General features: G+C 37.7%; 1 protein-coding gene across 4 annotated transcripts in view; it reads right to left on the bottom strand.

Moving 5' to 3' along the window:
• The window catches only part of Gabra3 (gamma-aminobutyric acid type A receptor subunit alpha3), a 230,236-nt gene that overhangs the window by 19,926 nt on the left and 196,211 nt on the right, over positions 1 to 14,099 (bottom strand). For all 4 annotated transcript variants that reach the window (XM_074062404.1, XM_074062403.1, XM_074062402.1 and 1 more), the window contains one exon: positions 12,173 to 12,325. In XM_074062404.1, coding sequence (XP_073918505.1) covers positions 12,173 to 12,325 — 153 coding nt within the window. The remainder of the gene's footprint in view (positions 1 to 12,172; positions 12,326 to 14,099) is intronic.

The raw sequence follows: 14,099 nt of genomic DNA, 5'->3' as shown, positions 1-14,099 counted from the left end.
CATTTGTTGCCCTCAATGCAGAGAAACTAAAGCAGATACCTTAAAAGCAACTGAGGCCAATAGGAGAAGGGGACCAGGAACTAGAGAAAAGGTTAGATTAAAAAGAATTAACCTAGAAGGTAACACACATGCACAGGAAATCAATGTGAGTCAACGCCCTGTATAGCTATCCTTATCCTAACTAGCAAAAACCCTTGTTCCTTCCTATTATTGCTCATACTCTCTCTTTAACAAAATTAGAAATAAGGACAAAATAGTTTCTGCTGGGTATTGGGGGGGGAGAGGGAGAGGGTGGAGTGGGTGGTAAGGGAGGGGGTGGGGGCAGGGGGGAGAAATGACCCAAGCATTGTATGCACATATGAATAATAAAAAAATTAAAATTAAAAAGAAAGCAAAGCAAAAAGTAAATAAATAAATAAAATGGCCCCTTTAAGGTAAAATAGCCACCTAGTAACCACCCTGTCCCAATTGGCATGGAAAAAGGAATCTTCACTGCAGTACTCCTAACAGTTAACCCCTAGCCTCTGCTTTCTATTGACAAGTAAATAGCCTACATTATTGTAAGAGGTATTTTAAATTAGAAAAGCCTACTTTTGAGCTAAAATCTGCCTTGTCTAAGTTCCAGCCCACTGACTGATCTCAAAGCTCCTTCTGTGACAACACAAGAAGGAAAAATCTGCCCATTCCTATCTAGTATGGGTCTACAGAGACTTGTAAAGGGTGGCTATGATTTCTTGTGAATCTACCCATCTCGAGAATGAACACAGAGAGACATGCTTTCTTCATGACCTCCCTGTCTTGTTCACCTTCTTCCCCATCCTGGTAGTTCTCTTTTGAACAGCCCTGAAACTGAGCCCAAGATTCAAGCATGGTCTGAGTTCAGTAGGGTTTTCACTGCTTTAGTTCTGGACTCTCTTCTGATAATGCAACAAACTACTGTGGAAAATGGTTCTACTGTACACTCTATTGAGCCCTTTGGGCAATTCCAAAACCTGTGTCTTGTGAGTTTTTGTAAAACCAGAGCATGTTTTTGGGTCAATTGAGTCTTTTATGTTCTTTTTAAAATTCACTTTTAATGTGTACTGAGTTTTTAAAATCTTTTCAAAATTAGGTGTACATATAAGTCATATGGTGTTGTTCTTACAGCATAAGCTTTAGAGTCAGACCAAGCCCAACAGAAATCAGATCAATGCTTGTAATTACAATACAACTTTGAATGAAGTGTTATAACTCACTGAACCTCAGTTTTATTGTGCATAAATATGGGAATCATTATACTAGATGATACAGAGATTTGTGGGAGATTGAATGAGATGATATTTATAAAGTCTATAGGACAATACATGACATGAGTAGTTATTCTATAAATAGTAGCCTCTATAATTAATATTACTATTATTTTACTGTTTTTAACAATAGTATTATCAAAAATTTATAATTTACTAATAGTAGTATAAGCACATTATTAATATTGTCACCCTAATTTTGTATTTGTTAGCAATAATTATATAGTTTTAATGAGTACTTCACTAGAAGTTAGAAGTCCTGGGTTCTTCCATTTACTTGCTTTGTATCTTGGCATTTCCCTTAATCTCTCTGTGCCTCCATTTTTGCCATCTATGAATATTACTTACTATTTCAATACCCCAGGATTTTGATAAACCAGTTGCTGTACCCACAGTCATTCAGACTGGAAGAGGAAGAATGATCAGAACCTCATTCTGAATGTTAGCAGTTGGGGATGTGGGCATCATGAGCCTGGGTCAAGTAGAGCTCGGAATGAAATCCTACTGGGTGAGAGATGCCATTTAGAGAAGCAAGCAGAGAAAGCACTGACTCTATTCATTGTACCCAGAGAGTTAAGCTACCATGTGTGCGGCAGCCTCTGGAGCTTCCTCTCCTATCTTGGTCTATTGAGTACCTTACTTACACATTTTCTGTATGCATAAAAATCTAGCCTGGAAAAGACTGTAATTTAAACAGACAGACCTAAAGGAGCACCTTTGCACAAACTAGGCAGGGCACTTCAAACATGAATAACAAAACACATTTTAAACCATGTCAGGACTCAACAATGTAGCTAATTACCTATAAAAGAATTTGCAATTTCATAAACTCTGAGAATGGACTCAAGGTTCAGCAACCTTCAGATCATACCAAAGAAGGAGTGATTTGTGAGAGAAACAAGCTACCTCATTTGTGGTTTCCAACAAATGCAGTTATCCACCCTAGCACATCCACAGCAGTTTCTGTGCCTTATCTCAGTAGAGATTTTTAGAGCTCTAACCTCTAGGGCTTAATTAGAGCTGTCATCTTATGGAGAGCCCTTAGCTGCTCAAAGCTGTTAGGACTCTCAATCAAGCCTTTGGTACACCTCATGGATAGACAAAGAGAACCTCAGCATTGGAAAAAACAGATCCAGCCTGTCCCTCAATGCTTCTCTTTCAAGATTCTGTAGAAAATCTTTCTTGAAAGACACAGGTAGAACTGACTGACCCCTCACTTCCTTTGAGCACTTCTTGTCCACCTACTTAATAACATATATCAATACTGCCAAAGTGCATGTGCAATGACAGGAACTGACTTTAGTTCTCAGGCCCAGTCAACAACCCATGCTGCTTGACATACCTGTTTATGTGACATCTTAACAGGGCAAAGCTATTTGTTAATTCATTATCAGTCAGGCTTTATCCTGTTTTACAAAGTACATTGCTGAATCTGACCCTATAGCCCATTCATTCTTCATAAACCCTCCCTTACAAACCTAATTGTCCAACTCTGCTGCTCGGTGATGGGCAAATTCACAACCTCCTTTTGTTCTTAACAATTCAGAGTCAAGAGCTCAGATCCATACTTTGTTTGATTTCTAGTACCCCTTAGACATTACTTAATCACAGTCTTGTGATAATTTATTTAAAATGCTCCTTTGAGACATCTAGCATCACATGCTACTGCTTTCTATTTTTTCCCATAGGTTCCTTTATACATGCCATCCTCTCCTTGGTTCCAGGTAATCACTGATCTCCTTTCTTTCACTATGGATTAAATTTTCCTCCCATGATTTCAAGTTTTATATAAATATCATACAGTATGGCCTCATTTGTGTCTGGATGCCTTCACTCAGCATAATATTTAGGTTCATTCATGTTGCTTCATCTTTCCTATATTCCTCTTAATTTCAGAGAAATATTCCGTTGTACTGTTAAAATAATTTTTTCCTCTATTCACCTACTCATGGACATATGGGTTGTTTCTAATGTTCAACTACTGTAAATAAAGAATCTCAGATGATTCCATTTAAGTACTTGTGCAATTATAAGTTTTCATTTCTCCTGGTAAACACCGAGGGATGGGACAATAAGATAATATAGAAAGCATATGTTTAACTTTCTATGATACTGGAAGCTGTTTTTAAATGAGTTGTATCATTTAACATTCCCAGAAGATGAAGGAAAGTTTCAGTCAATATGCATCCTTGATTTCTGAAAATTTAATGTTAACTGATACTTTCCCTGTTAATGAAAGTCCAGAGAATATTTGATCTCAATGTATACCCACTTCACCTTAGATTGTGTGATACTATAGTATTTTATTCTATACATTTGGTACTCACTTACCATTACTCACATATTTGTTATATTCATTCTTTTAAACTACATTTCAATCTTCCTTCTAGGATTATTTCCCTATAGTTTGAAGAATAACCTTTAGTATTTCCCTTAGAAACAGTCTAATGATAATGATGAATTTTTATTGTTGTTTTGCTCAAAAATGTCTTCAATGTTTCTGTGGAGGTCACCTGCCAGTATATTTGTTATGATTTTAAAGGTAATGTATTTCTTCAGGAAACTTTTAAAATTTGTTCTTTATTTTTTTTGCTTTCAGAGTTTTCACTATGAGGTGTCCTCATTTGCATGTTGCTTAATTTATTCTACTTGAGTTCATAAGATCTGTAATAATTGTGGCTTTATATCCTTCAAGTTTAGACAGTGGTCAGCCATTATCTCTCAAAAACTTGCTTTTGGTCCATTCTCTCACTTTTCTCCTTCTAGAATTCTAACTGATCATGACTGTTTGAAAATTTACGTGTGATAACTCAAATATCTGAAGTCCTAGTAGGTTTGTATTTTTAATTGTGGTAAATTTATGTTCAATAAATAAAAATAGTTTGATTATACGTTTTGAAGTCTTTGGACAAATGTATACAATTGTAGAATGACCACCCAAACTAAGAAATATCATATTTCCATCACATCAGCATTCATATTAGGATGTTTTCTACTTTGAGGTTTTTGTGAATAAAATTGTTTTCAGCATTTCTTTAGGGATATTTTATTTTCATTCTAAAGAGATGAATATGTAGATTACAGGGCACACATTTTTTTTTTAACTTTGCAAGAATCAAATTGTTTTTCTAAACAGATTTTTTTTTTCATTTTTCTTTTATTATTCATATGTGCATACAAGGCTTGGTTTATTTCTCCCCCCTGCCCCCACCCCCTCCCTTACCACCCACTCCACCCCCTCCCGCTCCCCCCCTCAATACCCAGCAGAAACTATTTTGCCCTTATCTCTAATTTTGTTGTAGAGAGAGTATAAGCAATAATAGGAAGGAACAAGGGGTTTTGCTGGTTGAGATAAGGATAGCTATACAGGGCATTGACTCACATTGATTTCCTGTGCGTGGGTGTTACCTTCTAGGTTAATTCTTTTTAATCTAACCTTTTCTCTAGCTCCTGGTCCCCTTTTCCTATTGGCCTCAGTTGCTTTAAGGTATCTGCTTTAGTTTCTCTGCATTAAGGGCAACAAATGCTAGCTAGTTTTTTAGGTGTCTTACCTATCCTCACCCCTCCCTTGTGTGCTCTCGCTTTTATCATGTGCTCATAGTCCAATCCCCTTGTTGTGTTTGCCCTTGATCTAATGTCCACATATGGGGGAGAACATACGATTTTTGGTCTTTTGAGCCAGGCTAACCTCACTCAGAATGATGTTCTCCAATTCCATCCATTTACCAGCGAATGATAACATTTCGTTCTTCTTCATGGCTGCATAAAATTCCATTGTGTATAGATACCACATTTTCTTAATCCATTCGTCAGTGCTGGGGCATCTTGGCTGTTTCCATAACTTGGCTATTGTGAATAGTGCCGCAATAAACATGGATGTGCAGGTGCCTCTGGAGTAACAGTCTTTTGGGTATATCCCCAAGAGTGGTATTGCTGGATCAAATGGTAGATCGATGTCCAGCTTTTTAAGTAGCCTCCAAATTTTTTTCCAGAGTGGTTGTACTAGTCTACATTCCCACCAACAGTGTAAGAGGGTTCCTTTTTCCCCGCATCCTCGCCAACACCTGTTGTTGGTGGTGTTGCTGATGATGGCTATTCTAACAGGGGTGAGGTGGAATCTTAGCGTGGTTTTAATTTGCATTTCCTTTATTGCTAGAGATGGTGAGCATTTTTTCATGTGTTTTCTGGCCATTTGAATTTCTTCTTTTGAGAAAGTTCTGTTTAGTTCACCTGCCCATTTCTTTATTGGTTCATTAGTTTTGGGAGAATTTAGTTTTTTAAGTTCCCTGTATATTCTGGTTACCAGTCCTTTGTCTGATGTATAGTTGGCAAATATTTTCTCCCACTCTGTGGGTGTTCTCTTCAGTTTAGAGACCATTTCTTTTGATGAACAGAAGCTTTTTAGTTTTATGAGGTCCCATTTATCTATGCTATCTCTTAGTTGCTGTGCTGCTGGGGTTTCATTGAGAAAGTTTTTACCTATACCTACTAACTCCAGAGTATTTCCTACTCTTTCCTGTATCAACTTAAGAGTTTGGGGTCTGATATTAAGATCCTTGATCCATTTTGAGTTAATCTTGGTATAGGGTGATATACATGGATCTAGTTTCAGTTTTTTGCAGACTGCTAACCAGTTTTCCCAGCAGTTTTTGTTGAAGAGGCTGCTATTTCTCCATCGTATATTTTTAGCTCCTTTGTCAAAGATAAGTTGCTTATAGTTGTGTGGCTTCATATCTGGATCCTCTATTCTGTTCCACTGGTCTTCATGTGTGTTTTTGTGCCAGTACCATGCTGTTTTTATTATTATTGCTTTGTAATATAGTTTGAAGTCAGGTATTGTGATACCTCCTGCATTGTTCTTTTGACTGAGTATTGCCTTGGCTATTCGTGGCCTCTTGTGTCTAAACAGATTTTATCATGTTCACCCTACCAGCAGTGTATGACAGCTCTAATTTTTCCTCAAGCTCGCCAATGTCTGATGTCAGTCTTTTAAATTTTAACCATTGCAGTATTTAAAGAGATGTCTCCATGAGATTTTGGTTTACAATTTCTTGATAAAACTGATGGTAATTGAATGAAGGAGATTAAGATGAGGGAATGTGGTTGATGGACTTCATAACTTATATGAAATAGAACAAAGAAACCACTTCAATTGCTTTAAAGTGGGGCAGGGAGGGAGTTGAGGGGGAGAAATGATGGGGATGATCTAACTAATGTACAATATAAGCCTATTTGGAATTGTCACAATGAATCCCTCCTGTACAATGAATATAACCTAATAAAAGTTTTTAAAAACAAACAAATGATGCTAAGGATGTTTTTATACTCTTATGGGCACTTTTGAATATTCTCTGATCAAACTGTTCATGTCTTTTGCCCATTTTTAAAGTGTAATTATCTGCCTTCTTTTTATTAAATTGTATAAACTCTTCATGTTTTTAGAATATATGTCTTTTGTCGGGTTTATATAGATGTATAATGTCTTAATGATTTGGCCTTTCATTTTCTTAATGTTCCTCTCTGATGAGTAGACTGTCAATTTGATGAATTCCAATTTATGAGTTCTTTTTCTTCTATATTATTAATCTTTGTGCACTAAAAATTTCTGTCTACCAAAAGTTGCAAAGATATGGCCTTATATTTTCTCCTAAGAGCATACTTTTAGTTTTTTATATTTAAGTCCATGATCATTCTCAAATTAGGTCTCTGCAAGGCCATCTTTGTGATAAATCTAGTTTCAACGTACACAGGCCACTTTTAGGCTCTTTACAGCATTTCATTTATTCATTTTTGTTTTCTTTATGCTTATGGTACACTGTCTTAACTATTATAGCTTTTTAATCATTTTGACATATTGTGGGCCAAGTTTCTTAGCTTTGATTTTCTTCAGGAGAATATAGGCTATTCTTGGTTCTTTGTTCTTACATAAAAATTCTGCAATTACTTTTTAAATTAACTTTTAAACTTGGAGGCTTTCACATCAGTGGAGTTACTGTAAATAAGAATTCTAAATTACTATGAGGTCAAGCTTGAATTAAAAAATTCTCAAGAAATCCCATATTTCACACAGAGCCCAGGCCAAAATCAAAATGCTTTCTTACTGTCTCCCTGAACCAGCTAAGTGTGTTTTGCCAGTGTTCTTTAACAGCAAGGGCTTAACCCTTCAATGGTATTGGATTTATGGGAAGGGTCTTTGTATTAATTTGTATGGCTTATATGACAGATTACCACAAAATTAGTAGGTTAAAGGAACACAAGTCTATTCTTACAGATCTGGACACTAAAAGTATGAAATCAGTTTCACCAGGTTAAGGTCAATGTTGCTGCAGGACTATACTCCCTCTGCTATAGAAATAATGCATTGCCATTTCCAGCTTCTAAAGCTGTATTATTTGTACTCTTTGGCTCATGGGCCTCTTCCTCCTTTTTCAAGGCCTACAGCAAAGCATCTTTTAATCTTTCCTGTTTCTATCATCACAATGCTTTCTCTCTATAGTCAAATGACCTTCTGCCTCATTTTTTTTCTGTCTCAGTCTTAAAAGAATATTTATGATTGCATTTAAAGACCATCCTGATAATACAGGATAGTCTGCCCACCTCAAGATTGTTTTAACTTAATTGCATCTGTAGAGTTATTCTTATTGTGGAAATTGGACTTGAATCCAGGGCCTAAGGCTTGGGCAAGTGCTCTACCATTTGAGCCATTACCCCAATCCTTTTGCTTTTAAGTTATCTTTAAAATAGGATCTCGCACTTTTTACCTGAGGCCAGTCTTGGACTACAGTCTTCCTATCTTTGCCTTCTCAGTAGCTGGGATTTCAGGTGTACATTCCCATACTCAACTTGATTATTAGACAGGGACTCACTGACATTTTTGACCAGGCTGGCTTCAAACTGTGCTCCTCCTTTCTCTGTCTCCCTAGAAAGGATTATTAGTGTATGCCACCATGTCCAAACCTGCAGTTACTTTTGCCATATAAGGTCACATTCCCAAGTTCTAGATACATGAACATTAACATCTTTGGGGACCATTATTCAGCGTACCAGTCTTAGTTGTAACTCCTAACTTAAGTTAAGCTCACTGTTTTCCTTAAAATTTCAGCTTCTTGCTTATCACAACCAGTAATCCATCCACTTACATTCCTGCTATAGCCTCATCAGTTCATGTGATCAACACTCCAGTTACCACTTCCTTCTTTCATTTGGGCCTCTCAGTTTCCTTTAATGTTTCATGAGCTCAGATGTTAACTTGAAAGAATGTTTTCTTATCTAGCTTTTCTAGGATTTTGTGGAGGAATATTTTTCAAGGTGTCTATTTTGTTATATTTCAAAAGCAGGGTACCTTTAACCACTCCTGTGTCATTTCTGTCCCTTCACTTCACTAGAAGTGTTCTTTTCAAGATCATTAATACACAAGTATACCATAATACACAACAGACAGTTTGTCTGCATTCTATGTAAACTCACACTATGATTTACCCCAGATGATTTAGTCCCTACCTCGTAAATACTTTCTCTTGACTTCTATAACAGCATACCCTTCTTACTGTTCTTTTTCTTTTTTCTGCATTGCAGGTTACTTTTTCTTTCTCCACTACTATCTCCTTTGAGACCTGGCCTAAAATTTTACTTCTCTCTGGAATATCACTTACTATTTATTTAATGGCACAGTATAGCTTCAAGATATTCATAGAAATGCCTCTGTGTGGGTACCCAGTATGCCCAAGTTTATGCCTCACATCCTACATTGCTATGGAAGCAGTTTAAAAATCTAAAAAATTAATTAACATTTATATGCTAAAAATCTTCTAGTGCAGTGGGAAAAACAAAATACTTTTATGTCTGCTTTAAGTCTCTGAGGAAAAGTGCTGATGCTATGCATGCCTCTTCTTAGATATCAGCAAACTCACACTGAAGTAAATTCCTCTGATTGTAGGCTCTATTGAAGAAATTCTTTAAATTTGTGTGTAGCTATCAGCTGCTTCCTACCTTCAGGAAGGCTAGAGGACAAGCAGCAAAGCCAGGTGATCATACACAAAATGGTTCTTTAATAAGCCCCAAGTCACATCTCTGTTGTCAGCTTGGTTTCCCACCCTTTACTTTCTCCAGTCTGTGCACTAAATTCTTCTTTTTCACTAAACATTCAATTCCTTCCAAGTTCCTGGGGCAAACCAATGGAGACAGGCAGCATTTCAGTAATATAACTACAACATTCTTCTTATTCTCATTTCTTTGTTAAGAATTTAGTTACTTCTACATGTTCAATGCAATCAACCCTAAAGTTCATTTGGAAGCACAAAAGATCATGAATAGCAAGGCAAGACTGAACAAAAAGAGCAATGCTGAAGGTATCACAATACCTGACTTCAAACTACTTCAAACCTCAAATTACTACTGTGTAGTATACTCCACAGCCATAGTAATAAAAACAGCATTAAGACAGTTATGAAGACCCATAGAACAGAATAGAAGACCTAGATATGAATCCATGCAGCTATGCCCACCTGATTTTTGACAAAGGTGCCAAAAACGAATCATGGAGAAAAGACAGCCTCTTCAACAAACGGTGCTGGGAAAACTGGATATTTGCCTGCAGAAAACTGAAACTAGATCCCTGTCTGTCACCCTGAACAAGTATCAAATCAAAGTGTATTAAGGACCTGAATATAAGACTGAAACTTTGAAGCTAGTGCAGCAAAGAGCAGGGAATACACTGGAATTAATAGGCATAGACAATGACTTCCTAAATAGAACTTAAGCAGCTCAGTAACTAAAAGAAATGATTGACAAATGGGACTACATAAATTAAAAAGATACTGCACAACTAAAGAAATGGTCTCTAAATTGAAGAGGCTGCCCACAGAATGGGAGAAAATCTTTACCAGCTATGTATCATGCAAGTGACTGATAACCAGAATATACAGGGAGCTCAAAAAGCTAAACTCCCAAAAAACCAATGACTCAATAAAGAAATGGGCAAATGAACTGAACAGAGCCTTTCAAAGGAAGATGTTCAAATGACTAAAAAACACATGAAAAAATGCTCACCATCCCTGGCCATAAAGGATATGCAAATCAAAACCACACTAAGATTCCACCTCACTCCTGTTAGAACAGCTGCCATCAAAACCACCACCAACAACAAATGTTGGCGAGGATGTGGGGAAAAAGGAACCTCATACACTGCTGGTGGGAATGTAAACTAGTGCAACCACTATGGAAAACAGTACAGAGGCTCCTCAAAACACTAAAAATAGAACTGTCATATGATCCAACAATTCCACTCCTAGGGATATACCTGAAGGAATGTGAATCATGTTACAACAAAGGCACCTGCACACCCATGTTTATTGCAGCACTATTCACAATAGCCAAGTTATGGAAAAAGCCAAGATGTCCCACTACTGACGAATGGATCAAGAAAATGTGGTCTCTATACACAATGGAATTTTATGCAGCCATGAAGAAGAACGAAATGTTATCATTCACTGGTAAATGGATGGAATTGGAGAACATCATTCTGAGTGAGGTTAGCCTGGCCCAAAAGACCAAAAATCGTATGTTCTCCCTCATAGGTGGACATTAGATCAAGGGCAAACACAACAAGGGGATTGGACTTTGATCACATGATAAAAGCGAGAGCACACAAGGGAGGTGTGAGGATAGGTAAGACACCTAAAAAATTAGTTAGCATTTGTTGCCCTCAACGCAGAGAAACTAAAGCAGATATCTTAAAAGCAACTGAGACCAATAGGAGAAGGGGACCAGGAACTAGAGAAAAGGTTAGATCAAAAAGAAATAACCTAGAAGGTAACACACACGCACAGGAAATCAATGTGAGTCAATGCCCTGTATAGCTATCCTTATCTCAACCAGCAAAAACCCTTGTTCCTTCTTATTATTGCCTATACTCTCTCTTCAACAAAATTAGAGATAAGGGCAAAATAGTTTCTGCTGGGTATCAAGGGGGGTGGGGGGAGAGGGAGGGGGCAGAGTGGGGGGTAAGGGAGGGGGTGGGGGCAGGGGGGAGAAATGACCCAAGCATTGTATGCACATATGAATAATAAAAACAAAATGTGGTATTTATACACAATGGAATTTTATTCAGTCACAGAGAAGAATGAAATTTTGTCATTTGCAGGTAAATGGATGGAACTGGAGAACATCATTCTGAGTGCGGTCAGCCAGGCTCAGAAGGCCATAAGTGCCATGTTTTCTCTCATATGTAGAATATAGACCTAATACAAATAAGCCAGGTCATATTGGGGGGAGGTTATGTATGACAGGGGAAGGGTAGAAGAGGAAGTTAAGAGGGCGAATATAGTTGATGTACTCTCTATGTAAGAATGAGCATAGACCACCATAGGAAGGGGACTAAGGTAGGGGAAGAAAGATGTAGGAAATGAATCAATTTGGGTAACAAAAATACATGTAAATATGAAAATGTCACAGAGAAGCTCCCTGTGTGGCCATCTTAAACAAGCAAAAATGTCATTTTTTTCTTTCTTCTACAAAATCGGAGAACAGGAGGGTGGAACAGGTCCTGCCCAGTGGTGGAGGGTGAGGTTGGTGCCAGTTGGAGAAGGTAAGAGGTGGGGAGGAGGGATAATGTGGTGCACATGTATGTGGGTGGAGGGAAGATGTCTGTTGGAGGTGTTCCAGGAATGAGGGGGAATGGGGGAGAATGGTGGAGGGGGTAAACTCAAGTGTGATATATTTGATTTATTGTAGGAACTTTTAACCCACAACCAGCACAACATTAAAAAAAAATTTACTTGCTTCTGTTGCTCCAGGAATGGGTCTTCCACCTTCCCCACCTCTACTTTGACTGTCCTTGATAGACTTTGAAAATGTTTCTCCCCCATTCTCCATAAAGCAACACTTACCAAAGACCGTGCGTGCAGGGACTGATTCTCTGTTAAGCCAGAAAGACACTTGTGACAGGATGACAGTCATGATACATGGCAAGTAGGTCTGGATCACAAAGTAGCCAATTTTTCGCTTGAGATGAAAGTGGGTTGTCATGACAACATATTCTCCTTGAGAGAGAGTAAAATTAGGTAGTTTGTAGTCACACAAACATTGTTAAAGCAACCTGGGCCTGAATTCAGTTAACAAAGTTCTTTCCTCAATCTTATACTCAAGGCATCCTAACACCTTCCAAATCCACATAACCAGACCTCCTTAATAATCACAAAATAGTATATTTTTGATTGTGAAAAAGAGCAAACAGTGTACCAATACAGCTTGCTCAGAGCAACTTTGACACAAGTTCATTCAAATAAATTCACATTCTCATTTTATTAATAAGAAATAATCATCTTTTCTAAGCACTTGCTATGTTGATAGGCATTCATCTAACACTTTAACTTCATTAAAGTATTTAATCTTCACAACAACCTTACAATGTATGTCCTATTGACTGATATCCTCATTTTATAGGTCAAGAAATTGAGGCAAAAAGACACAAAGAAGAATGAAATCTTGTCATTCACAAGTAAATGGATGGAACTGGAGAACATCATCTTAAGTGAAGTTAGCCAGGCTCAGAAGGCCAAAAATCGCATGTTCTCCCTCATATGCAGATTATAGACCAAAACCAAATGCAGTAATATTATTGGACATGGGTCACACACTAAGGGGAGAACACATACAGGAGGAATAGGGAAAGGGAAGGAAATCTAAAACTTGAATGTAGTTGATGTGTTCACTGTAGAGGAGTAAATAAAGTAATCTTTAACTGGCAGAGGCCACTATGGGAAGGCGATCGGGAAGTAGTAAAGAGGTCTGGTAGAGATGCACCAATTCAGGCTGTAATACACATGTGCATGGAAGCAATGCTAGGAATCTCTCTCTCTGTATAGCTATCCTTTATCTCAAGCTAGCAAAAATGATATGTCTTTCTTGTTATCTTTTATGTTTTCTCTTCAAAAAAATTAGAGAACAAAAGGGCGGAACAGGTTCTGCCAAGTGTGTGTGTGTGGGTGGCCCAAGTAATGTATACGCATGTAAGTAAATGTAAAAACAATAAAATTAAATTAAAATAAAAAAGAAACTGAAGCAAAAAGAGATTGAGCAACTTTCACAAGGTAACCTAGCTAGTAAGCAGTGTGCCTGAATTCAAGCCCAGTTAGGTTGGCTCCATGGTTTGCTCTTTTAAGCAGTATGCTGCACTGTTCTGGTGGATTTACTTGATTAGAACTGAAAGTCCCCCTTCCTCCGCACTGACTACCCCTCCCCAGCCTCCACTGATGGCTGCTTTTAATGTCTAAACATTGGAGGCCACCGGGTCACTCACTCTTTTTGGCATACTTATCTGGTCTGTAGCTTTAATACTGTAAATTCTGATGACTCCCTAGTATATATGAACATGGGCTTACTACTTGTTATGCACTGTTATGGTTGTTATGAGTTGAATTGTGTCTCCCAAAAAGATATGTGATTTTTTAACCATTAACTCAGAATGTGACCTTATTTGAAAATAGGGTTGTTGCAGATATAATTAGTTAACATGAAGCCATACTGGAGAAAGGTGGGCCCTTCATCCAGTATAACTGATATTCTTATAAGAACAGAGGTACATAGAGGCAAACATGTATGACAGAGGCAGAGATTGGGGTGATGCATCCACAAGCCAAGCAGGATTGCTGGCCGTCACCAGAAGCTATCAAGAGCCATGGTACAGATTCTCCCTCAAAGTATCTACAGAAGTTACACTGGCAATGTTTTGATTTTGACATCCAGCCTCCAGAACTGTGAAGCTGTATAGTTTGTGATAATTGGTTATATGATTCCTGGGGTCTCTATTTATCT

The sequence above is a fragment of the Castor canadensis genome, chromosome X (assembly GCF_047511655.1).
Source record: "Castor canadensis chromosome X, mCasCan1.hap1v2, whole genome shotgun sequence".
Classification (NCBI taxonomy): domain Eukaryota; kingdom Metazoa; phylum Chordata; class Mammalia; order Rodentia; family Castoridae; genus Castor; species Castor canadensis.
Note: the sequence above shows the minus strand (reverse complement) of the source record. Positions and strands in the feature narration are given on the sequence as shown.